The sequence below is a fragment of the Pseudochaenichthys georgianus genome, chromosome 5, assembly GCF_902827115.2.
Source record: "Pseudochaenichthys georgianus chromosome 5, fPseGeo1.2, whole genome shotgun sequence".
Classification (NCBI taxonomy): Eukaryota; Metazoa; Chordata; class Actinopteri; order Perciformes; family Channichthyidae; genus Pseudochaenichthys; species Pseudochaenichthys georgianus.
The window spans coordinates 9959236-9985821 of record NC_047507.1 but is presented as its reverse complement, the minus strand read 5'-3'; the positions used below and the strand labels follow the sequence as shown (position 1 = coordinate 9985821).

Sequence of the window (26586 nt, the reverse complement as noted above, 5' to 3'; positions counted from 1 at the left end):
TTGTGACTGGGAGACAAACAGCACATCCTGAAAACAATAAAACAAAAAACAACTAAACTAAATATTGTCTTACATTTCCCACCTCCTTATTGTTACCCCAGATTGTGATTTATACATACCAGGCACAACTGAGCAAGTGTTGAACATTGGACAATACCAGCACAGTAGGTAAAAGTGAATTGAATATAACATTTTCTAGTAGTCACCTTTTTAACATGGAAGTTGTAATGGGCTTATTACTTGATTAATTGAGAGTATATATATTTAAAACGTTTTTTTTTTTTAAATGTGGTTATTTTTTAAATAAAAACACATTTGTAAATGTAATTTAACACAGAAGTAGTGACCTTGGGCGTAGGCTTACAGCATCATAAGCGTGTCACATGAAGAACCGGTTTGTAAATGAAGTTACAAGCAAACATTCCAAGGAAACGGGCAGACAGGGAAATGAAACCTAAGTGTAGTCTTGATTTCCCATAAACCCAACTTGATTTGCTGGTTGCACCTGCAGTGTTAGTTGAGTCCGGCACACAAAGCTCGTAGAAACAGCCTGTGTACTTTGTACTACATTTATCTGCGACTGATGCAGGAATTGTCATTCAGTCTCCTGTTTTCTATTACCTTAGGCTACAAGAAGTCACCATCATGAACTCTCTTAACCAACAGTATGAGGAGAAGGTGCGTCCCTGCATCGACCTCATCGACTCTCTTCGCTCTCTGGGTGTAGAGAAGGACTTGGCTCTGCCTGCTATCGCCGTCATTGGAGACCAAAGCTCGGGGAAGAGCTCCGTGCTGGAGGCGCTGTCAGGGGTGGCTCTGCCAAGAGGAAGTGGTAGGTTAAATAAATTAAAAACACTTTGCTTCTGACTTAATAGCTAGAAATAACTAATTCCACAACACCTACCCAGGGCCGGCCCTCGGCATAGGCAGTATAGGCGAATACTAAGGGCGCATCAACCCATAGGGGGCGCCGAAAATTAGAAATGAAAAAAATATATATTATTATTTCATAACAACACAATTTCCCGATTTTGGATCAACAAAGTACATCTTATTATCTTATACTAACAGAACTACGCCTATATTGCGTACAGCGCCCATAAACGATGGCACCCCCCCCCCCCCCCAAATCAAGTTGAACTGCCCCAGCCCCAGTAAAAAACAGAGGTTTATGTGAAATTGTTCTTTTTTTGAAATAATGGTTTTAGTGTGCAATTATAGGTTTTAATTTTGTATTCATTTAAAATAAATCAAACTCCCAAAAAACGTACACAGCTTCTGTGTGCTTTTATTAACATTGTAATTTACATTGTAAGCGGCCGCGGGGGGAGAGCTTTAGAGAGCTCTCTCCTGAAAGACTGAGAGGCTCTGATAACCTCAGCTCAGTGAGGTAAAGGCACACCATTATGTTCATTATAGTTATAAAAAAATAAGAGAATAGGTGAAAAACAGGTATAAAATACTATATGACAGTACAAAAAAGTTGTTATTAATAAACAACAATACAGTTTCTCTCTCATTATTACTACATTATATCTCAATAGCAAATTGTTATTTGCAGAGAACTTAATGATACTAATAATATACAAGTTATACCAGCTGAATGGGAGAAAGTGTGGAGTTGAATCTAAACCTTTAAATCTTGAGGTCACTTTTATTCAAAGAGTTCCTTTTGACAAGATTCAATTATTAGAGATCCAACTATTTATTTGAAAGGATTTCTGCTGTGGGCTTCTTTTAGCATTTTCCCGAGAACTCCTGGATTTAACTTGTTGTTCCCTGTCTCTGTATTCACTTTACGTTAATTCAGGCATTGTGACAAGATGTCCTCTCGAACTGAAGATGAAGAGAACGAAAGAAGGAGAGGGGTGGTACGGGAAGATAAGCTACCAGGACTTTGAGGAAGAGCTAACAGGCCTTGCGGGTTTGGAGAAGAAGATTAGAGAAGGTACAGTATACACTGTTTTACTATCAATGTCACTATCCAAGCCAAGTATTGATGAAGATAGGCAGTTTTATTTTCAGTAATAATCACATCCATCCCTAGAAAACCCTGTCTCCTAAATATTACGTTCCCACAGAACTAAACTGCATTCTCAATTACGTTTAGCTAGAAACGTTTTTTATGAACGTATCTCAAATACGTTTATTTTCTACATATCTTTGCCATTTATTGTCTTGCTTATAATAATGAGAATAATCATTTATAAATATCATTTTAGAGCACACATTTGAAATCGAGAATCGGCTCGATATATGGTTAAATTAAAATCAGTAGGCGAGGCTGTAATTTCGCCAGCTGTTACTCTCGTGAGCGAGGCAGAAAATAATAGTTTTAACATGCCAAAAAAGCTGCTGTGTCGTTTATTGCACCTCAAACATTAAAACAAATCCAGAGTTACGTGTTTCTGTACTTCCTCTAAGAAGAAAGGACAGTATGGCCCACTCCCAAACCACTCCCTCGACCCTACCCCTCCGTGACGGAGTGAACTCCGTCTGTAGCCACACTCGCAGCTCAACGAGACTCCCTCCTGTCAGATGGAGGGAGTAAATACAGCAGCAAGCTTTGGGACGGCCTCCCCTCTCTCCGGCAGAAACTATAGGTTACTTACGTAACCCCAGCACTCAGAGTAACATGTAGTGAGATGTCTCACTATGGGATGCGTCTCATCGCGGAGCAAACAGAAGCATCAATCTCATTACGCCAATCCTGATTGGCTGGTGATCTTGACGTCAGCGTCAGGGAATCCACCCCCTATATGTAGCTTGTGCTACGTCGCATGCGTCATTAAAAATAAGCACCTCTTCTCGCTTCACCATAGCAAGGAGGGCCGTCTGGTGAGACATCTCACTACCAGGGTTTCCGTTAGCCGGTAATTACCGGTTTTTAGCTGGTAAAATTTATAAAAAACCGGTAAATTCAAAACCTGACGGTCAAAATGTCTGGTAATAATTAGGGAGGCTCTGATCGATCGGCCGCCGGTCATTATCGGCCGATATTCACTCTTAATAGTTTGATCGGTGCTCTCTATAAAGGCCGATCAGGAGAGCTGGATCTGATCGATATGGACATAAACGCTTGTGAAGTGTAACCGGACGCGAGAGAGAGATCAGATCAGCTGCTGAGTCTGACCGAGACACGCAGCTCTGCAGGATCACCTGAAGCCCCGCCCTCTGTTTAGCGGGCTCGCTCATGGAAGCACGGCATTCGTTTGTGTCGGCTGCCCTTAAAGGCAATGTGAGCGTCCATTCCCATTGGATAACAGAGAATTGTACACCCGGAAGTAAGTATTCCTCTTACTGTCGATTGATTTTACAGTGATATCTGCACTACTCATCGACTAAAAAACACCAGATTATCCTTGTTAATTACACAGCATTGATTGGTTTAAATTGTGTGCAATGCTTTTGTATTTTTCCCCTTCGATTCGGAGAAACAAATATTTTGTCTGAGTATAAAAAAGACATCTCACACCGTGTAAGATTTTGGTTATTTTATTCGAGATAAATCACATTGTTTGGTGGATGCAGTTTGAACCAGAGTAGCAGCATGGAGGTCGGATCGTCACCAAAATAAATAAATAAGTGGTCCGAAAAAGGTAAATGACAAAAAAAGAAACTTAGCCAAACTTTCCTCAGGCAGTGTGTTTGCACCGGGGACAGGAGACACCCCCTTGATGAGAAACTGTAAGAAATGATCGGGGAATCCCTCCGGAGTGGAGTCATGACGACTGGATCTGAATTATGTTTTTGTATTTGATGGTTTGTGTCCCAGCTGTGCGCAGCATCTCCACTGCAGCCTGTGCGTCTCAACCCCCCACAGCAACTCTATATCCACCAGTTAAAGGAAATACAACTAATGTGTTGTGTTATATTAGCTGTACAATTTACCACATATGGTGTTCTTGGTTTCCATACCTCCTGTGTTTTACGAGTGACTTATCAAGTCTTGGCAAACGGTATAAAACACGATTAATCATGATAGTATAAACCATACTCGTATCTATACAACCTATAGAAATGCAAGAGCGTCAGTTTAGACGTAATTCTGTCCTCCTGCTTACCGCATCATTTATGAGAAAACATTTCATAACATTAACACAACATATTCGAGGTGGTATTAAATAACATATCCATATTTATTTATTTATTCAAGTTATGTGTTTGTGTGCACTGAGGAGTCGCAAACAGGCGTTTGTTAAATCATTTTAAGATTGGCTTTAATCAATTTGTGAAAATGAATTCTTCATATATGATAAATGAGAGGTAACATTTTATTTATGGTATTATTTCCACATATTTCTCTCCATTCTTCCTTCTGGTGTCGCAGTTTCTCTTCTCTCCCGTTTTTGTGCTTAGTGCGTACGCATGGGTTAGACTAGTTTGCGTGGAGGACCGCACATTTTCCCGTCAAGTTAATATTTTATAAATCGCAAACATTGCGTATAAACTGGCGTACGCCATTTTTTTAGCGTATATCCCTTTATAAATGCTGTTGTTTTATGCTTTATGAACGTGGACAACAGAGAAACATATTCTTCATGACCAAAGTTTGAATTTAAATAAAAAAGGAAAGTAAAACTTATGCTCGTCACCCTCTCCCTCCAGTCCACATTAATAAATGATCCCAAAGATTGTATGAACTATGAAAAGATCTTAAAATCAATACAAATGTATTTATTCTAAACATTAGTCCTTAACATCTATCACTGTGTATATCACCATTCAAACATCTTTTAAAAGTTGAACAAACCTCACACAGCTCAGTAAACACTGTGAAATGTTGTCTTTATTTGATAATTTCAGTAAAAACTAACGATCAAAACAACTACGTTTTAAAAAGCTTAATAAGCACCGTAACTTTCATGATATAATTTCTCGGTCATAATCGGTTGTTTCCGTGAACGGCCGACTGTTGTGTGACGGTAAATGCTGCGGCTGCAAGGCATTGTGGGGTAGCATTTTCTCCTCTCCTTTCGTCAAGGGAGGTCCAGTGGTTCCTAAGCTAAAGAAGGTGATAAAGGAAGTTTGAAACCTCCTTTCCTATCATCTAGAGCAGTGGTTCCCAACCTGGGGGTGGCGCCAAAGATCGCAGGGGGGAGCGCCAGGCCTCAGATGATTTGAGGCCAAATATCATATTTAGACTTTTTTTTTATTTATTTATTTATTTTTTATATAATTGTAACGCAATAAATGATTCTCGCTAAAAGCCTTGTCTCTACATTACAATAAAATATTGATGAATTAACTTTAATAAAAATTCAAGTTATCCATACAACCAGGCTTGTATGGATAAGCGCATTTTTAAAACATAGTCATTGTCCATGCCGCTTTCAGTTGGATTATTTGTCACAGTTGCTCCGATCAGATCGGTCTCTTCCATTTTGTAGATTATTTACCACTTTTGAATCCACATAAACACATCGGCAAAATCCGGTTTAATTTGAGCATGTGTTTTAAACAGTTTAATCCCTTTGTGAATTGTTCCCACTTGCGCCGTCCTTTCATTTTTCATACAGCGAGAATCCAAATAAATTAATCCTGACTCCAATAACCATCAAAGTCACTCCAATAGTGCTCCTTAATTACGCCTTCCTCCTCCTTTAACAAAATATTTCACATTCATCCAGTTTGTGACAGTAGTTGTCGCATTTTTGAGACTATTAAACTTTAATTACCGCTGTTGCGCCCCCCTTGTGTTACAGGAGTTAATTGGTGGGGGGCTCTTGGGAAAAAAGGTTGGGAACCCCTGATCTAGAGCAGTGGTTCCCGGGTACGCGGACCCCTAGGGGTACGTTGGAGTACTGCAGGGGGTACGTGAGATTTATTTTATGTTAATGAAAAAAACAACATAAGTATTGCATTTAAACAAACTACTAATAGTAGATTAACTACTTTGTTCAAAGGTTTACAATAATTCTGGATAATAAAATGGGAAAAATAAACGGGGTGCTCTCTCTCCCCCTCTCTCTCCTCCTGACAGCCCGTCAGGCTCATGCAGCTAACTGAACCTGTAATAAGTGACCCGACAGTAAAGAATAAATATATGTATAACTAGTTTAGCTTGTTCCAAAGTAGATAAACTAGCTAAGTGTGTTAGGTCTAACTCTTAGTGTATTTTGCTCCGCTCAACGATCCGTCACAGCGGCGGAGCTGTGATCATGCAGAGCTGCGTGTTCTCCGTCAGCAGCAGCTGATCTGATCTCTGATCTCTCTCTCTCGCGTCCGGTTAGACTTCACTCGCGTTTATGTCCAAATCTATCAGATCTAGCTAGTTCTAGTTAATAATATGACGGCCTGCTTATCAAAGGACCTAAACAATAAGCGTTGCTTGGCAACGGCGTGTGGCCGCAAAGTATAGCACAGCATTATGCATATGTTTATATGAGGGGTCAAAATCCAATGCTCATAAAATGCTCATATATTTTTTTCTCTTCATTCCCCACGCCCCAAAATAAATAAATATACAAATATACCAATTTTAGGAAAATTAACGAAGTTGGAGCAGTGTGGGTTTTATATGAACAGAGTTACACATATTTTAAAACGCGAAGTGTAATAACTGAAGTCAGAATGACAAAGATCCTCAGTGAAGCACAAGCCCATGTTTCTCACTACATTGCAGGGGCGGCGCCAGGGGGTATCTAGGAGTTGCTATAGCAACTCCAACAATTGGCCTAGCAACGGCTTAGCAACCCCATTGTTTTGATATGAAAATGTATCATATTTATACACATTCTCGCAGCCCGCGAGAATGTGTATAAATATGATACATTTTCGCGGGATCTATCAGGGGCGGGTCGTTGTAATTTACTGCGTTAAGTGTTACTTGGCTAATTCTCAGTAGATCGAAAATGGAAAAATTTCTCACAGTCACAAGTCAGCGTAAACGACCGCGATCTCCAACGGAGCCGGTCCAGCCGGACAACCCTGCTATCCACAAGGATCCCGATGTTCACTATGAAAACCGGGAGGATTGGGACCACGAAGAACAGGTGCCCCCGCCAACTGACCCGCTGCACCCACAGCAGCAGGACCAGCTAGCTGCTACCACGAGCTGCAGTGGAACTAGCGCTGCTCCTCTCCGCACCGTGATGATCCACTGCCCTCATTTCCTCCACCCTGCTCTCTGCAGAGCTCCACTCCAGAATATACAAATGCTGCTAGTCAGTGATTCTCAGACACAGTGTCTCACCCTTTGAGCATCTCGGCAGAAATGAGCAGTCACTCCTCTCAGTTACAAATGGTCATTTTAAATTAATCAAGAATGTTGTATTTTCCGACATGGCGCATTGTTCGAGGCGTGCTGACAGTGAGATCTAACACGGGGAATTGTGAATGAGGAGAAGAGAACTGAGAATGAGGAGGAGGAGGAGAGTCACAGAATGAGGCCAGAGAGGAGGAAAAGTGCGTTATTTAGGCAATGTTGTTGGTGGGAGTTAGGGAGAGAGCGCCCCTTCCAGGTGTATGTATGTGTGTGCGTTTTCCGGTGTGTGTTACGTGAAAGTCATGAGTGTTACACTATTGATTGGTTCTGTAAATAAAGAGAACTTTTTCGACATTGAAGGCTTGAGTGATCTTGAATAGCGGTGAACGCTACAATATGAACAGGCTCGTGCTTGGCCCACTGGTTTTGTTTGTTTATTTTGAAAATTAACTAGCAACGCCGTGTTGTCATATAGCAACTGCTAAGCTACTGCAGCAAACAAATCCTGGCGCCGCCCATGCTACATTGTAAGAACAACTTATTAAAAAGATCAGTTCAATGTCGTCTTAGTGTTATGGCATGATGTTAAAATTGATTTGCCATGAATTTAGTGATGGATTGTAAACATTTGAAATGTAGCATTTAAGTGTTTCTCAGTTATAATGTTGTTAATAAATCAGACACTGATGGTACAGCGCTGTACTGTACCTCTTTATATAGGCATTTTTCCCCTAACAAATAGTTTTTGCGCTGATCAGGGGGTAGCCTACTTGGCTGCGTGTTTTTTTCAAAGGGGGTACATTATTGAAAAAAGTTTGAGAACCATTGATCTAGAGAATTCGAACGGCACTTATAATGGCTGCCACTGAGGGACTTCCGGGTCATTTCACTCCGTTAGGAAGGTTCCTAAGCTAAATGGACTATTCGACTTCAGCCTCTGATTTTTTTTCGGATATCATATCGCATTAACACCATATCCCAACGTGCATTGCGGCTAAAACATCCAATCAGCGAACATGAAAACATTCCCAGTTAAACATGCAAAAACAAATCGCTAAATAAAAAGATAAAACACTGGCATGTAATTTACGTTAGAATAAATAGAATGGTTTTGAATAATAGATGAGAGTAAAATCTACGTCACTTTACAGCCACGCCCACTTTTGGGGAAACTAACGCTGTCATTTGAACGGCGATCAAGCCTGAAGCCACAGAGCTCTTCTGTTACTGTCCTTTCTTCTTAGAGGAAGTACAGAAACACGTAACTCTGGATTTGTTTTAATGTTTGAGGTGCAATAAACAACACAGCAGCTTTTTGGCATGATCAAACTATTATTTTCTGCCTCGCTCATGAGAGTAACAGCTGGCAAAATTACAGCCTCGCCTAATGATTTTAATTTAACCATAACTCGAGCCCGATTCTCGATTTCAAATGTGTGCTCTAAAATGATATTTATAAATGACTATTCTCATTATTATAAGCAAGACAATAAATGGGAAATATATGTAGAAAATAAACGTATTTAAGATACGTTCATAACAAACGTAACGTGGGAGAAAATATGTTTCTAGAAGATAATAGAAAATAAAGGTATTTGAGATACCTGAGACCTGTCTCACTTCCAACAAGTCCTCCAACTCATACGACCAAATGGGTCGATTGTTTAAGCCCTTATTACGACCAAATATGTCGTTTGTTCAAGCGCTTAATGCGACCTATAATTACGTTTGAAAATTGTCGGCCTCGAGTGCTCCCGTTGAATGCAAACGTTACAGAGGGTTGTTTATTCACAAATAACCCTCTCTGTAAAATCCTAAATTGTAGGATAGTTTGGCCATTAAAACGCTTTATGATTAGATTTCTAGCGAGAAGTATATATTGTACTTTTAGAATCCACGTCCAGTCGATATGTAGGATCTATAGTTTGATAGATATTACGAAGATGATTTGAGATTTTGTCAGGAGAACGTGTATATGCGGCAAGCTTCCATGTAAAGTTACGGGTTGAAAACAGTATTTCCGGTCTCGCCGTTTTCATAATAGAACCAATGATCAAATGATTTAACAGTGATATCTGCACTACTCATCCACTAAAAAAACATCAGTTTATCCTAGTTAATTATACGACATTAATTGGTTTAAATTGTGTACAATGCTTTTGTGTTTTTCCCGTATGGTGTTTATGTGATATGAAATCGGAAAACATTAAAAAAAAAAATAATAATACTTTATTCCGAGTGTTCTTGCTTTTCTCTTTGAAAGTCATCACATAACGGCATTGTAATACACGGTTCGGCTGCATTAAATATTACATATCTGCCCTAGATATGTATGTATAGAGCCCTGATCAGAAGACCTTTTGACAAACTGGAAGAGATGCCGCCAAAACCGAATACGTGACGTGGACCATTAATATATCAACAATTAAACAACATCTTCCATTTCTTTTCACACAATACGTCTCCTTGCAGTATCAACACTAATTCGGCTGACTTTTATATTTGATCCAATTAGTAGATAGTCTGTATTTACACCATAACGGCGCACAGCTGATAGAAAGGGACTTTTTTGTAGTTTTTAAAGATATTACTGATTTTCTGAACTACCTTTCCAACTCCTCATGCAGTTGACTGTTACAGGTCTATACAGGTTCATGGTACAATGCATAAGCTTCACATCGAGAGACTGAAACTGTATTTTCCTTTACCGTTCTGTTTTAAACTCACAATAAAGTGAATAGTCATATTATGTACGATATTATTATGTTTTATTAACTAGACCACTGGTCTAAACCGCACCTCCTAGTGGTTAAAGCACGTTATTGAATGTAGTTGTTGAATAAGTTATATTTATTTAGTTATTGATGAAAACTAGTGCTGTCAAAATTATCGCGTTAACGGCGGTAATTAATTTTTTGAATTAATTGCGTTAAAATATTTAATGCATTTAACGCATGTGCAGAATGGCCCGCCCCATACGTGCCACCAGTGGCAGCGCCAGGGTATGGCTGGGGTAGCCTACACCCATACCAAGAAATGGCTTAGCCCCACCATGAAAAATGATGTTAAAGTAAGCAAAATAAAGTCTGCCAACTCGCGCGGAGTAAATTGCACAGACAGCAGTTAGTAAGATTGATTTCAGTAGCCACGGTTTTGAAAACTTTTGTCACGTAGTGATCGTCTTCTCAATAGAACATCTTTGATAACGGCGTGGTGTTGTTGCAGGAAGTCCCGACGGAGAATACTTTTGCTATAGTACAGGGCAGAGCCATATAATAGTAATAATATGGCTCTGGTACAGGGGTGCACATAACTGGTACGCAGGTTATGTGCGTAATCTGAAATGCGTACCGTCACTTGTGTCACAAAGTGCATTTGCGGACCGACGTACTTGTGAAGCTTTTCCAGAAGGCGGTTAGATCACCGGACGACAGAGTCGGTCTCCGTGTGCACAGACAGGGCTGCTGTTAACGTCGGTCTGTACAACGGAACTGTGCCAAAACTACGCCAACCGGCTGCGGAGGGAGACTCCCCCCATCACTGGAGAACTGCGCTAAAACAGCTGATCACAACGTTCACACTCTGTGGTCACGAAGTACTCCACTAGCGCGCCCCCCCCCCCCTCTGTCGACTTTCCTGAAGTACTCCCCCGTTGATAGAAATCAACACGTAATGAATTAAGACCCCACGGTTTGATGATTGATAGGTGTGTGCGGGTTGTCTTTCATTTTGACATGCAGAAAAATGTTATAATAAACATACATACTGTATGTTAAATGGATATATCCGCCTGCTTTCATTTATCTTTCCATTCCCACAACAATATACATACATAAATGGCATATTTTGGACATAGTTCGAATGGTGATTAATCATGATTAATTAATTTTTAAACTGTGATTAATCTGATTAAACATTTTAATCGTTTGACAGCCCTAATGAAAACATTTAAATATTAAGAGTAGCCTACATACAAAATAGGGGTCAATGATAGAAATATAGAATGGAAAATATCTAGAAGATACTGTAGTGATCTCTACAATAAAACAGTTTAGTGCAGGACGTCCAAAGATATTAAGGATGTGCAAAACAGACAAACTGATAAGGCTGAATTTTACTCAGGTGTAAGTCTGATTTAAGGGTTGTTTATATTTCACATCATTAATCAGAATCTGCAAAGTAACAAAAATAAATGTAGTAGAGTAAAAATACCAGGTTAACCTCTGAATTGTAGTGGAGTAGAACACAGTAGTACATGCTGCTGTAACAAAAACATTTCCCAACTTGGGATCAATAAAGTATCTTATCTTAAGATGATCGATGGCAACTGCCATATTTGCTAAATGTGCATCTGAACCTTGACAAGTGCATGTTTCAGGCTTATCAATTAACAACAGGAGCGGTCACAGACATAAGACCAGCTGTCATGTGGTATTAATGCTGCCCATTATGGACACAAGCAATTTTCACCCATGTATTAATTATATGTTTTAAATTTGATAACACCAATGTGTTTCGTGTCCCCTAAACCTCCAGGGATGTATACAGTTTAATACTGGCAACTTCTAATTGTGGGAAATACGAAAACGTCTTTTAAAACTACATTTCCCAGTAGAGACGTGCCATAGAACATGTTGCGAAACACACAATAGCCAGCAAGTGTAATTCTGGGGGGGGGGGGCCGGGCTGGACCCGTCCAAGTCCAGTTTTGGATAGTCTGGCGTGGTTCCATTCCATTTCAAAGAGCTTTGACGCTCAGCGTAACCTTGTCGCACTGCCACTCCAATATCCAATCACAGAGCTTGAGGGCTAATCACGGGGTTTGTAAAGCAAGGCGGATGTTGTAGTCCCAAACGATAGCTGGGGATTCTGGGTAGTGTAGTGTCTTCGGAAACTCTGTAGTGTCTAAACTCCGAAAAAACAATTTGTTTCTCCGAATCGAAGGTTAAAAACACAAAAGCATTGTACACAATTTAAACCAATCAATATTGTGTAATTAACAAGGATAAACTGATGTTTTTTAGTGGATGAGTAATGGAGATATCACTGCGTAATCATTTGACAGTGTGGGGAATACTTCCGGTTTTATTATGAAAACTTCGAGACCGGAAATACTGTTTTCACCCACGCTAACTTTACATGGAAGTTGCCCCATATATAGTACACGTTCTCCTGGCGAGACCTCAAATCATCTTCGTATATCTATCAAACTGTAGATCCTACACATCCACTGGACGTGGATTATAAAAGTACAATATACACTTCTCGCTAGAAATCTAATAAAAAAGCATTTTAATGGCCAAACTATTCCACAATTTAGGATTTTCCAGAGAGGGTTATTTGTGAATAAACGACCCTCCGGAGCGTTTGCAATCGACAGGGGCATGTTGTTTCTTACACGACCACTAGAGGGGCTACACTTTAAAACGTGTCTCTGGGTCGTATTTAGCTGCTGAACAATCGACCTATATGGTCGTTTTTTGTAGGAGGACAGGCTGCTCACTTCTACCACAATTCTCAAAAATTCTTGAAAAGCTTTTCAATAACAGACTGAACAATTTCATAGAAAAACACAAACTTCTCACCGAAAGTCAATACGGATTCAGAGCCAATAGATCAACATCGATGGCTTTAATAGACTCACTTGAAGAAATTACTAGCTCAATTGATCAAAAGAAACATGCCATTGGAATATTCATTGACCTAAAAAAAGCATTTGACACAATTAATCATGACATATTAATAAAGAAACTGGAACGTTATGGAATCAGGGGTGTATTTTTGGAATGGGTAAGAAGTTATTTAACCAACAGGCAACAGTTTGTGAAGCTGGGAGAGTGTTGTTCTTCATATTTGGACATTACATGCGGTGTCCCCCAGGGGTCAGTATTGGGGCCAAAACTATTTATTATGTATATTAATGAAATATGTAATGTATCGACAGTACTCAAGTCTGTTTTGTTTGCTGATGACACCAATATATGTTGTTCTGGGGACAATGTACAGCTACTATTAGAAGAGATCACAGCTGAAATATGCAAACTAAAGTTATGGCTAAACAATAATAAGTTATCATTAAACATGAATAAAACAACATTAATCATATTTGGAAATAGCAATACACTAGCATCCATTAAGATAGATGGGATTTTCATTGAGAGAGTTAAAGAACATAAATTCCTTGGAATCACAATTGATGAGAAACTGAGCTTGAAACCACACATAAAACATATTCATTCCAAAGTCTCAAGAAGTATTGCAATTTTAAACAAGGCAAAACAGATTCTTGATAAAAATTCCCTCTACATTCTTTGCTGTTCATTGGCGTTACCTTATTTAAGTTACTGTGCAGAGGTTTGGGGCAGTAATTATAAAACTACAACACAATCCCTGTTTATTTTACAAAAAAGAGCAATAAGACTTATTACAATAGGGATCATACAAACCCATTATTCTTAGAGCTAAAATTATTAAAACTGTCAGATCTTGTTGAATTCCAAATTGCACAAATTATGTTTAAGGCAAAAAACTTTCAATTACCTGGGAATATTCAGACATTGTTCAATGAAAGACAAGGGAATTATAATTTACGTGGTTCATTTACATTCACTAATGTTAGGGTGCGCACAACAAAGAGAAGTTTTTGTGTTTCTGTTTGTGGGGTGAAGATCTCGAACAATTTGAGTGAGGAGCTAAAGGGATGTCCAAACATCAAACTATTTAAAAAGAGGTATAAAGACACAATTCTCACAAGGTACAGGGAGGAAACTGCTAAACCATAACTGTTATGTTCTTGTTTTGTATTCAATTTATGAATTTATGTTTATGAATTTGTGTATACATATGTGTGTATATATATATTTATAAATATATAGAGACAATTCTCTTAACTTGCCTGTATATATTATATGAATGATTATATGAATTATTCAAGGTTAAGGTCTTCATTTATATTGTATGTTAACGTATATTAAGATGTAAAAAAAAAAAAGTAAAAAAAAAAGGAGAAGGGGTCGGATTAAATAAGTGTAAACTTCTTCCGACCCCTTTTCGGACGTGTAATTAGCTAAAGTTTTGTTGTTTATTGTTATCAGACAATGATACTACAGATTATTCAATTATTAATTAAATATTTCGTTTAGTTATTGCATTCATTTGTATAGTACTGTATCATGTCTGTATCATCTTTTGTTTCATTTGTATTTTCTTTGGTTTTACACGCTCGAAAAAAATAAATAAACGAACTAAACTAAACTAGATACGTTCATAACAAACGTAACGTGGGAGAAAATACGTTTCTAGCTAAACGTAATTGAGAATTAGTTCTGTGGGAACGTTATTTTTAGGAGACAGGGTTGCCCTTGATATGATTATACATCGTGTCTTCTCTCTCCAGCTCAGAATAAAATAGCCGGGCCCGGGTCTGATATCAGTCATGAACTCATCAGTCTGGAGATCGCTTCTCCTGATGTTCCCGACCTGACGCTCATTGACCTGCCCGGCATCACCAGGTTGGCTGTGAACGGACAAAAAGGAAACATTGAAAATCAGGTATGCTAGAGTCCATACTTTGGTCCAGAGAAAACTATGGTCCATTTAAATGAAAATGGTACTGCTTCCTCACAATGAGGTAATACTACAGTGGTTGGCAGGTTTTTTTCATATGTAACCTGTAGCCATACAAGTTGGCCAAAGAAGTAATGCTGGGTGGGGAGTGGGACATTACTGTTGGTAATAAGATATGTATCTGGATCAGTTGAATCAAAGGATTCAAAGGCTACAGCATAGTTTTTGACAATAAAAATGGGCTTTCCCCCTTCACCACTGGGTATAGAGGTCCTCCACGAATGGCAGCTCCTTCCTGGTTATGTACTGTGCACTTTTCACCTGTAAAGTCTTACAATTAATGGGGTGCAACTGCCATACCAGGATGTGATGCAGCTGGCCGGATACTCTTGATGGCCTGTCGAAGTTGCAGGGTATCCTGCAGTAAATGTTTAACCTCCACAACATTTGGAAGAAGAAGAGCCGCTCTTGGGCTGTCTTTGGGATGGTCTTCACCGATTTAAAGGATTATACTTCATATGATATGACTTCATACTTTCAGATAAAGAGCCTGATCCAGAAGTTCATCACAAAACAAGAAACCATCAGTTTGGTGGTTGTCCCCTGCAATGTGGACATCGCAACCACAGAAGCTTTAAGGATGGCCCAGGAGGTGGATCCTGAAGGAGAGAGGACTCTGGGTAATAAATAGCTTGGATTATTGAGAATGATTTGGATTCTTTTGTACGAATGTGTAGGTTATTGTAGGTTAAAATATATATATATAGACTGTATGTATAATGGAGCTGTGTTAGTGGTCTTATATTCAGAGTAAACTGATTAAAGTTGTACATTTGAGGAGAAACAATCAGATTGCAACGTATCATTGGATCAGCTAATACTGTACATCGCAGACATAAGTTCCACAGTTTGTCGAGTAATGAGTTTGAACCAACCTTAATCGACCAATGAGGATGAGGTTTATTGACTAAACCGAGTTGTGCTCTTTTTCACTCAAAACTTTTGTGTACTTTTGTAGGTCTAAGTGGACTCTCCCTCTCTTTCTCTTTTAGGGATCATGACCAAGCCTGACCTGGTGGACAAAGGCACAGAGGATTCAGTAGTTCAAATTGTCCATAATGAGGTTTTCCCCCTGAAGAAAGGCTACATGATCGTCAAGTGCCGGGGTCAGAAGGAGATCAAAGACAAAGTGTCTCTTACTGAAGCCCTAGAAAGAGAGGAAGCCTTCTTCAGCGAACATGCCTATTTCAAGTAAGCTAATTATTTTTTAGTTAGCGATAACAATGATTCACAGTTTAACTGGTTGTCTAATAATAAGGGTTTCACTTTTGCTGCAGGACTCTCTACGATGAAGGCCATGCCACTGTTCCTAAACTGGCGGAGAAACTCACTCTTGAGCTGGTGCATCATATCAAGGTAACTAGTTTTTTGTCCTCACCTCTATGGTTTGCTACAGATTGCTTTGCCCTTTTCAGATGTTACTGGTCTTAACCATGTGTGATTTGTAGAGATCTCTGCCTGGACTGGAAGAACAGATAGAGAAGAAACTAAAGACTACTCAGGCAAATCTGGACAAATGTGGCCATGGACCCCCACCAGAGGCAACGGAGAGAATTGGTTATCTCATTGATGTGAGTTTACCAGCTGGCAGTTTTCACACTCACATTCTAGATATAGTTAATAAAGCTTAATAACTAGCCTTCTAAACCCGTCATATTTCAGAGAGTGACAGCATTTACACAGGATGCCATCAGTCTCGCCACAGGGGAGGAACTCCAATTTGGAGGCAGGCCAAACATCTTTTCCATTCTCAGGAAAGAGTTTGCTGCATGGAAAGTTGTCATCGAGGACTCTGGAGTAAACTGTAAGTGCCTTATCAAGTTGGTCAGTATTGCACTTGTAATGTTCTCCATATTGTAAACTTTTTGATAATTTAAAGTTAAAGATTTATTTTTCCTTTTATAATATTTTCAAAATAGTTTTAACAAATAGTTCTATATTTGCTCCTTTTTTACAACTTACTTCCTCTGACCCGTTTATATGCAGCATTATACACCAAAGCAAATTCCTTGTGTAAACCTGCATGGCAATAAACCTGTTGCTGATTCTACAAAGCTGTTAATTAATATATTTTAATTAAATCATTAAGCAAGATAATAAAACAATGCCATCTCCTTCTCACTTTATGAAGAGACTTATGAAGTGTAATTATGTCTACATTTTCTTTCACATATTCATCTGTATTGCAGTTCACTGGAACATTGAGAAGGAGGTGAATCAGTATGAACGAAAGTACCGTGGAAGAGAGTTGCCGGGCTTCATCAGCTACAAGACGTTTGAGGGCATGGTCAAAGAGCAGATCAAACAGCTGGAAGGGCCTGCTGTACTGAAACTCAAGGGAGTAACAGGCATGTCTTATCATGATCCTACAATTATTGCAGACCATCTGAAAATGTGAGACCTTTGAGTTATTTAGTTGGAATGCTGTATTCCAACTATCTGTTCTTCTACGGACGAAAAGTTTATTATTATTATTCCGCCGGTATTTTGGCCCTCTTCTCCTCCCGCATTGAACATCGCAGAAGCTCCGTTCAAACATCAAAACGTTCAGCTCAGTCGGGAATCGCAGGCTATTACTTTTCTCATTCATAACTTTCATAATTCCAGAGATACATCCCATAATTCATCACATTTTTAACCATTGAAGTGAATGGAGAAAATCTTCAGACTTCAACAAATCTTCATGCGATTCAACTGCTAACTGTTCATTCATACTTTCACTCAGAAACCTCATTCCAACTTTAAAATGTTACACATATTTCTGAAATTATTCGTGTAAAACAACTTTTAAATCTGATTCTTACTTTTAGAAATATTAAACATTGTTCAGACCTTGTTAAAGAGGTTTTCTTCAGATTTTAACATTAACTAGAGTGCGTGATGTCACAGCTAGAGTGGAGGAAATCTTGAAATGTGCCTTCATATTTTTCTTAAAAACTGCTATAATTCCCAAAGCCTACATTCCTGAGACATAATCTATCATGACAAACGTAGGAAAACATCTCGTAGCTTGAAAAATGACAAATAATTAGGCAAAAATAATTAAACAAAATGCCTGTTGAGGGCATGAAGTGACAAAAACGTTCAACATTCCTCCATTAAAGCCCATTGTAATTTCAGGCAGATATTTCCTCACGGTAGCAGCCGCACACCTTTAGTTAAACTGCCAAAAAGGCCACATTGTTAACCCAAAAGTACACACAAATTACACTTCAGATACTCAACTTCCTTGACATGCTTCACGTTTTGAAATTTCACAGTTCTCATTCATAACACTCCGTTCGATGTCTCACTATGGGATGCGCCTCATCGCGGAGCAAACAGAAGCATCAATCTCATTACGCCAATCCTGATTGGCCGGTGATTCTTGACGTCAACGTCAGGGGAAATCACCCCCTATAAGTAGCCTGCGCCACGACGCATGCGTCATTCAAACACCTCTTCTCGCTTCAGAGCACATCTCGAACGGTAGCCGGGCTAGCTTAACAGTCCACAGACTGAACCCAAAGCTAATTTTCGGTCGACGGGCGTTAGCCGGCTACCCGATTCTCTCACAGAAGAGTATTACAGTCAACCTCGCCGTTCTTCCTCTGGAGTAAGGTAAGGTTTTGACTTCAAGTTAGCAACACACCAGTTGCTAACTTGTGTTTTTTCCCTCACTACCGACACCACGGTAGCGAGGACACTTTTTTCTTCTCTCTTCCACGGAGGAGAAAAGGATTACAGGAATATTACCATACCAGGTAATATCCTTGAGAGAAAAAGACCCACGCTGTCCTTTTTTCCCCCGGATTAAATACAGATCGGTAAACATTTTTTTCTCGAACGTACCTGTCATGAGCGGACCCTCTCCACGCCTCACGGCGAACGAGATGGATGCCTCTCCCCCTCACACCAGAGGAGTCAGGATCTCGGAGGATCGGCGCTGCGGTTGCGGGTTGAAAGTGTCAGGCACAGACTCACACCAGATCTGTTCGTCCTGCCTCGGGCTGGAACACGCCCAGGAGGCCATCGACAACCCCGGCTCGTGCGGACATTGTGCCGCCTCACCGTGAAGAGCCTCCACCGAAGGTTAGCGCAACAAGTTAACCTGTCGGGACGGGACCCCCTCATGTCCACTGATCCGCCGACCGGCAATCAAGACACGGGGACGTCTGCCGCAGAGATGGAGCCCCTCACTGCGGTCTGGGGCTCACTGACAGCGGCACCCGCAGAACCGGAATCCCGCGCCATATCAGGCCGAGATCCGGTGGCGGCAAGAAACGCGGGAACGGGGCCCCACGCTATACCAAGCTGGGGCTCCCGACTGGACCTCACCACGGTTTCACCCGCGGAAGATGTCCTGGAGTTAGACTGCATGGAGGACGAAGAGTATACCTCTGAGTTCCTCCTGTCTGACTCGGATGAGCAGGAAGACGACATCTTCATGTCATCGACTCAGGCTGCAAAGCCGGGAGCGATGGCTGCTCCCCCGGGCGACAGCACACCAGCTTCGCCCTGTCTCAGTATGGACCTACAAGCCGTGTGTCAGCGCGCTGCGGCCAAACTAGACATCCCATGGCCCGAAGTGGCCAAGGAGACCTCCAGGTCCCGTTACGAGGGAAAACTTTTTTCCCAAACAACGAGGGCAAAGAGACAACTCCTCCCGGTCTTCCCGGAGATGTTGGAAGAGGTGTCGGTCTCGTGGAGAGACCGGCCCTTTAGCAACAAGGCCCCAATCCAGGGAGCCCACTCCTTTGACTGTGACGGTATGGAGAGGCTTGGCCTGCTCCACATACCACCTATGGAACCGCTGGTGGCAGCCCACCTCCTACCGAGGATGGGCCAGCCACCGAGCAGGAACCCCACGCTGCCAGCAAAAACGGACCGATTCCAGTCTACCATGACGGAACGGGCCTACAGAGCCGCAGCATTGTCCGCCAGGGCTCTGAACGTTTCCTCGATGCTAACCGCATACCAAGCGGAGCTCTGTGAGGATATGTCGAGCAATCCTGGACCGGCCACTCTGGACGAGATAGCCGCGGTCACAGACATTTGTCTCCGTGTCCAACGCTGCGCCGTCCAGGCCACGGGCAAGGTAATGGGGATCATGGTGGTGCAGGAAAGAGCTAGATGGCTCAACCTCACCAACATCCCAGACCGGGAAAAGGAAGATGTGCTTGACATGCCCATCGTTCCCGAGGGGATTTTCGGCTCCGCTCTCGCTTCCATGCAAAGGAAGTGCGAGTCGAAAAAGAAGGAAGACGAGGCTCTCCACCTTTGTCTCCCTCGAAGGGTCCAGCCGCGGCCTTTGCAACGGCGGCCCTTCGCCCACGCTGCACCGCGCTCTGCTGGGTTCAAAGTACCAGGACAGCAGAGGGCGCAGACCGCCCCGAGTCCCCAGCCCAGGCAGGAGACGAGGGCGAGTTGGTCTAGAAAATCTCCGGTTCCGGCTGTAGCCCAGGCGCAGCCAACCCAGAATTTCGGCCAGCAGGCGAAGAAGAAGAAGCGAGCGGCCTGACAGCCCCTCCTTCTCCCCTCCGTGACGGAGCTGGAAGTTCCTTCCCCGGCTCTAAATGTGTCCCCGCCGCCTCGAGAGATGCCTCAACGCCATCCTCAAGTCCGCACAAGACACATGTCACATCGTTATTGTCTGACTAAACCATTTTCCGCTGACGCATCCAGGCTCCGGCCAAGGGCGCAGCCCAAAAAAATGAAAAGAAAGACAATAAACAGTCCGTTAACCATAAATCCCCTTCTGAGAGCAGCTACGGCCTCTCTCAAAAGGCGGATAATAAACGGGTCTGTGAAGGCACCACCGCCACGCGCATGCGCAGTGCCGGTTGGGGCTTTAAGGGCACTACCGCCACGTGCGTACGCAGTGCCGGCTAGAGCTGTAAAGAACGGCCCGTCAATCCTTCCCCTTTCAAGAGCAGCTACGGTATCTCTCAAAGGACGGATTATTGACGGGTCCGTGAAGCCACCGCCACACACATGCGCAGTGCCGGCCAGGGCTTTAGGGGCACCACCGGCACGCGCAGGCGCAGTGCCGACTGGAGCCGTGAGGGCACCACCGGCACACACATGCGCAGTATCGGCTGGAGCTGAAAAGGCACCTCCGTCACGCACATGCGCAGTGCCGGTCAGAGCCATAAGAGTGACATCCCAGCTGGCTCTAAGGAGCATACAGCAGGAGATACTCACGATGTCTGCCTGGGCTTCTCATAACAGTTATAATTTATCTGTTTTCACAAACCCAGTGAGAGTCAACCCACATTCTGGAGAGAAGAGTTCTCTCTCTCCCAGAAAGAAGGGTTTTATCTATAAAGCCCACCGGGCGGAGTCAGATTACGGAGGAAAATGTCCTCGTAAAGCACCCGCTCAACATGGGCCTCATAATAAAACTAAACCCCGAACGCCACGGCTTACGGAGAGTTTTGGTGATTATGAAATGCGTAGTGGCACTACACCCGACTTTTCCAGTGCGGGACGCGCCTACGGGTGCAGTCCTTTCACGGAAGGTGGTCACCACGGACGCAGGTCAGACGGGCTGACAGGGGACTTACGAAGGTCGCCCGGTGAGAGGTCTCTAGAACAGAGACTTCCAGCGGGCACGCGTAAATTACCCGGAGCTTTTAGCGGTGTTCCCCACCCAAAAATGCTTCCTACCTTCTCTCAGAGGACTTCATGTCCCCGTGAAGATAGACAACACGATATCGTGGATGAACCGCCAGGGGAGTTTGCGTTGTCTCCAGTCACACACACTGGCACACAAACTGATCCCTTGGAGCGGCAGACGTCTCCTCTCTCTGAGAACGACACAAGTACCGGGTGTTATGCACCTAGGGACAGAATTACTGTCAAAAGGTGCACCACTCTATGCAGACTGGACTCCTCATCCAAGGATCGGGAGTCCGCTGTGGGTGCGTTACGGCGGAGCCGCGTTAAATCTGTTCGCAAGGGGAGAAAATGCTCAATGACAGCTGTTCTCTTTAATGCGCGATTTAAACGCACCGTTAGGCGGGGACGCACTCGTACACGATTGACCTCCGGGTCCTCTGTACGCGTTCCCACCCCTGGTTCTGTTCCCCTTAACTCCGGCCATAGTGAAAGAGCAACGCCACACACTTACTCTGATGTTTCCACCCTAGCCCGCAATATACGGGCTGGCGGGGATATATCAGCTGTTGTGCGGGCAGCCGTGGCAGCCCCCACCACGCAGGGACAGATTGTCTCAGGCGGGGGGGGCGATCCTTCACCCACGCCCAGAGCACGGGGCACTATGGGCCTGACCCGTGAGTGGTACAATCTGAATACAGTGGGACTCCCTCAGAAGGTGATAAACACTATTCAGAGTGCGAGAGCTTCCTCCACCAGGTCTCTTTACGACTGTAAGTGGAGGGTGTTTGAGGAGTGGTGCCTTCAAGAAGGACACATCTCTTTTCAATGTCCTGTCGGGGTAATTTTATCATTTCTACAGGACTTGATCGATAAACACAGAGCTTTCTCCACGATCAAGGTGTACCTGGCTGCTATTGCTGCATGCCATGTGGGCTTTGAGGGTAAGACGGCTAGCCAACATCCTTTGGTCTGCCGTTTTATGAAGGGAGCGCGCAGGCTCCTCCCTGTCTCCAGGTCGCTGGTGCCCTTATGGGACCTGGCAGTGGTTTTAGATGGGCTCAGAATTTGAACCCCTGGAGGGAGCTGACATGAAACATCTGTCACTCAAGACAGTGCTGTTACTGGCCCTGGCATCCGCTAAACGGGTCAGTGATATCCATGCACTGTCTGCACATCCCTCATGCACTCAGTTCGCCCCAGGGCAAACGAGAGTGTTGTTGAAACCCAACCCTGCCTTTACACCAAAGGTGGTCGGTTCGTGTACCCCGATTGACATTGAGGCATTTCCTCCGCAGCTGGTTTCCTCCGGGGAGCAGCAGCAGGATCTATTGTGTCCAGTCCGGGCTTTGCACACATATATCGACAGATCAAAAGAGCTTCGTCTTAATGACCAACTCTTCGTGTCCTGGGCTAAACCTCACAAGGGTAAGCCTGTTACTAAGCAACGACTATCCCACTGGATCGTGGAGGCGATTGCTTTGGCCTATACGAGTCAGAATCTGCAAGCACCTTTGGGTCTGCGGGCTCACTCGACTCGGGGCCTGGCTACATCCTGGGCTTTGTTCAAGGGTGTTTCCATCCAAGACATCTGTGCGGCGGCAAGCTGGTCTTCGCCACTCACTTTTGTCCGCTTTTACAGGCTGGACGTCTCCGCTCCAAGCGTGGCCCGAGCAGTGCTGGGCACCTTGTTGAGTCGGGACTCCACCTGTTAAATTCTGGTTGATCGGTGATCTTCGAGATAAGCTCGTCTGGCAATACGGGAGCTACAATATCCCATAGTGAGACATCGAACGGAGTGTTATGAATGAGAACTATAGGTTACTTACGTAACCCCAGTCTCAGAGTAACATGAAGTGAGATGTCTCTCCAGACGGCACTCCTTGCTATGGTGAAGCGAGAAGAGGTGCTTATTTTGAATGACGCATGCGTCGTGGCGCAGGCTACTTATAGGGGGTGATTTCCCCTGACGTTGACGTCAAGAATCACCGGCCAATCAGGATTGGCGTAATGAGATTGATGCTTCTGTTTGCTCCGCGATGAGACGCATCCCATAGTGAGACATCTCACTTCATGTTACTCTGAGACTGGGGTTACGTAAGTAACCTATAGATATCTGTTACGGTTCTTCCACAAAACGTTCACATGTAGGAGGTTTATCTCTCATTCAGAACAATGGAAATCTTTGATCTCTGGACGCCTCGTTAGTTCAAATATAAACGTCTGTGTAATGGAACACGATGATAAAGGTTAATGGTCCTGCCCTCAACCACTCTACGTCAATTATGGGGTCATCATATGCCGAAGATCAAGATAATCATAACTTCAGTGAAACTGCTCCAAACGCCCCAACACTTCACAGGTTTGGTAACGATGCAGCCATGAAACATGCTGTCGCTGTAAGTCCAATGGACACGGTCCAATCGTCCCCCAATCTTCACTTGTAAATCACCGGTCCATGCCTCAACAGCTCTATCCCAAATCTGAGATCTCACCATATGCCGTTTCCATGGAAACGGTTTCCCTCGCCATAAAAGACGATGTCGCTATAACACCTGTCAAAATTGTCAAAAAGTGCTAAAACTTCACTTGTGTGCCGACAGTCCAGCCGTGAAGACATCTACGGGACAGTTTTGAGATTTCTTCAAATGCTGTTGCCATGGCAACACAATGCTCATAACTTCAGTGAAACTGTTCCAAACGCCCCAAAACTTCACAGGTTTGGTAACGATGCAGCCATCAACGCATCTAAGCGTATTATGGGGTGTCATCAAATGCCATTGCCATGGCGACAGATCATTCGCCATCAACTTAGTTCAGAAGTTTGCGGTTCAAATATTCTGCTGCTATTCCAAGCCTTTTTACTTTCTTTTCTTCTCTCATCACACATTCAAGCCCCCAGTGTTCATGTATAATTTCAATCTAAATTATTCACTTACTTCTTACACATTACATTTCAGCATAGCAATTTAGCATCAGATTTTCAGCATAAAGCATTCCCACTAGAAATTTCTTCAGGAATTGCATTCTCTAGTTTTTAATTTATCTTGTATTTTCTGGATTTAAAAAAATCAGAAATTGTGAAGAAGGAGCTGTTAGAGTTGGCGCAGAGCAGCCTCGTTGGACTTCCCAACCTCATCAGAACAGCCCAGGTATCAAATGAATTGCAACATTTGCAACTGTACATTGTTGAATGTTTACTGACAAATATTTATGTCCTTCAGATGAAGATCGAAGCCATCACAAAGGAGAAGGAGGCTGCTGCAGAGTCCATGCTGAGGACTCAGTTTAAGATGGAGATGATTGTTTACACCCAGGACAGCACATACGGCAAGAAGTTAGGGAAGAGGAAGAGGGAAGAAGAACAGCCTGCCGTAGCATTCTCTGGTGCACAAACGAATACTCTTGCGCCGTCCATTTTTGCACAAACTATGCGCACCAGCAGTACTGTGAACAGCAGCAACAGTGGGGCCACCCTTAAAGAGATGCTCAAACACCTTAAATCCTATTACCAAGTAAGTGATATCCAGTGTTGAGAAGTACTCAGATCCTTTACTTAAGTAAAAGTACAAAAGTATTAGCATCAAAATATACTTAAAGTACTCATACTGCACAATGTCCCATTTCAGAGTAATGTAAAGAAGTTGTATCAGCTAAGTATTTCAAGTATCAAAATTAAAAGTTCTTGTTGCAGAACTTTTGACATTATTATATTATTCTGTTTACTATATTATCCTGTTTTTATATGTGAGAGCAATATATATTGTAGTTGGTCAATGTGGAGTAATTCAGATATGTGTAATACTGTGTAGATTAGTAGTACAGTACTGCATTTTACCATATCAGCATATTATGTGTTTTGGTATACGTACAAGTCTACGAGTGTTAAAATACATTTATTGGAGTAAAAAGCTCAATATTTGCCTCTGAAATGTAGCAGCGTAGAAGAATAAAGTAGCATTAAGTAGAGTACAAATACAGTATGTCTAAATCTAAATGTACTAGTTACTTTTCAGCACTGGTGTTATCTACATGCAGTACTTTTTATTGTTCTGCCTCGCAAATGTAATACGTCAAATATTGCACCTACTATATAACGATGGAAAGGAAAACAGCATGCATTTGAATCTATACCCCACAATTAAATGCACACTTTTTTGTTAATTGTTTTGAAGATGGCTGTTATATCTACTTGTTTCTTCTCCAAACTAAAGATTGCTGGCCAGCGTTTGGCTGACCAGATCCCGCTGGTGATCCGCTACTATGTGATGCAGGAGTCTGCCCTTCAGCTGCGCAGGGAGATGGCGCAGATACTTCAGGACAAGGAGAAAACTGAGTGCTTTCTTCAAGAGGACTTTTCAATGGAAACAAAGAGAAGACAACTTCAGAAAAGCCTCAAGCGCATGTCAGGGGCCCGTGTTCTGTTGAATGACTTCAGCATGAACATATACAACTTCAACACAGCCCAAGTAAAGCGCAAACCTTAAAATCAGATTCCTGATGGAAGAAGTTGGTTGGGTTTTCACATTCCTTTTCTTTTGCAGATTTGTGATATTATTAGCAAATAAAATAAAGAGTGGCTATTGATAAGTGATCCAATGTAATATTCTTATTCATTATTTGCCTTTTAATTAATTTTCTTCATAAATATGACTTGTTATTCTTATTCATATTATATATCACTTACATGTTTACTCTTATGTTTTTATTGAACTTGTGTGAACTCTTATCTGCTCTGTCCTTTGTTTCTCTCTTAATCTGGCAGCTTTAACACCTGCATTTCCTTACGGGCACCAATAAGGGTCTATTTTATCTTGTCTTATTTTCATTCAATTTTCTTATTGCCTGAATGTCATGCCACAGATACAGTAGTCTACATAAGGTCCAAAAATATAAAAAAAAAAACCTGGCATGTTTGTTCGTTTTAAAAAGGTGCCTTTTTTCAAAAAATAAATGTTGGCTTAATCAAGTTACTGAGAATTGTATTTAGGTTCTTCCGGTCACTTGGTTGAAAAAAATAATAGACTTCAGGAAACTGAATGGCAATAACAGTTGGCTATAAGTACGAAATTCTACCAATAAACACCAATTTAAACAACAATTTGGGGATTTCTAGACACTCCTGAACTGTCAACAGGAGGAGCCTCGCTGCGGGG

At 42.2% G+C, this 26586-nt stretch overlaps 1 protein-coding gene across 1 annotated transcript; it reads left to right on the top strand.

Moving 5' to 3' along the window:
• The first annotated feature begins 497 nt into the window (after positions 1 to 497).
• On the top strand, positions 498 to 26024 carry LOC117446681 (interferon-induced GTP-binding protein Mx-like). Its single transcript, XM_034083010.2, has 12 exons — positions 498 to 832; positions 1811 to 1948; positions 14604 to 14758; positions 15315 to 15453; positions 15826 to 16024; positions 16111 to 16189; positions 16282 to 16404; positions 16496 to 16637; positions 17023 to 17181; positions 24506 to 24582; positions 24655 to 24945; positions 25645 to 26024. Exons 1-12 carry the CDS (start codon positions 646 to 648, stop codon positions 25915 to 25917), a joined length of 1962 nt encoding a protein of 653 aa, XP_033938901.1. The 5' UTR covers positions 498 to 645; the 3' UTR covers positions 25918 to 26024.
• Positions 26025 to 26586: the final 562 nt, after the last annotated feature.

Bases quoted from the DNA above. Each gene is read 5' to 3' on its own strand.
- LOC117446681 (XM_034083010.2), top strand. From the start codon at position 646: ATGAACTCTCTTAACCAACAGTATGAGGAGAAGGTGCGTCCCTGCATC. The intron at 833-1,810 runs GTAGGTTAAATA...ACGTTAATTCAG, and splicing joins GGCTCTGCCAAGAGGAAGTG to GCATTGTGACAAGATGTCCT. The intron at 1,949-14,603 runs GTACAGTATACA...TTCTCTCTCCAG, and splicing joins GGAGAAGAAGATTAGAGAAG to CTCAGAATAAAATAGCCGGG.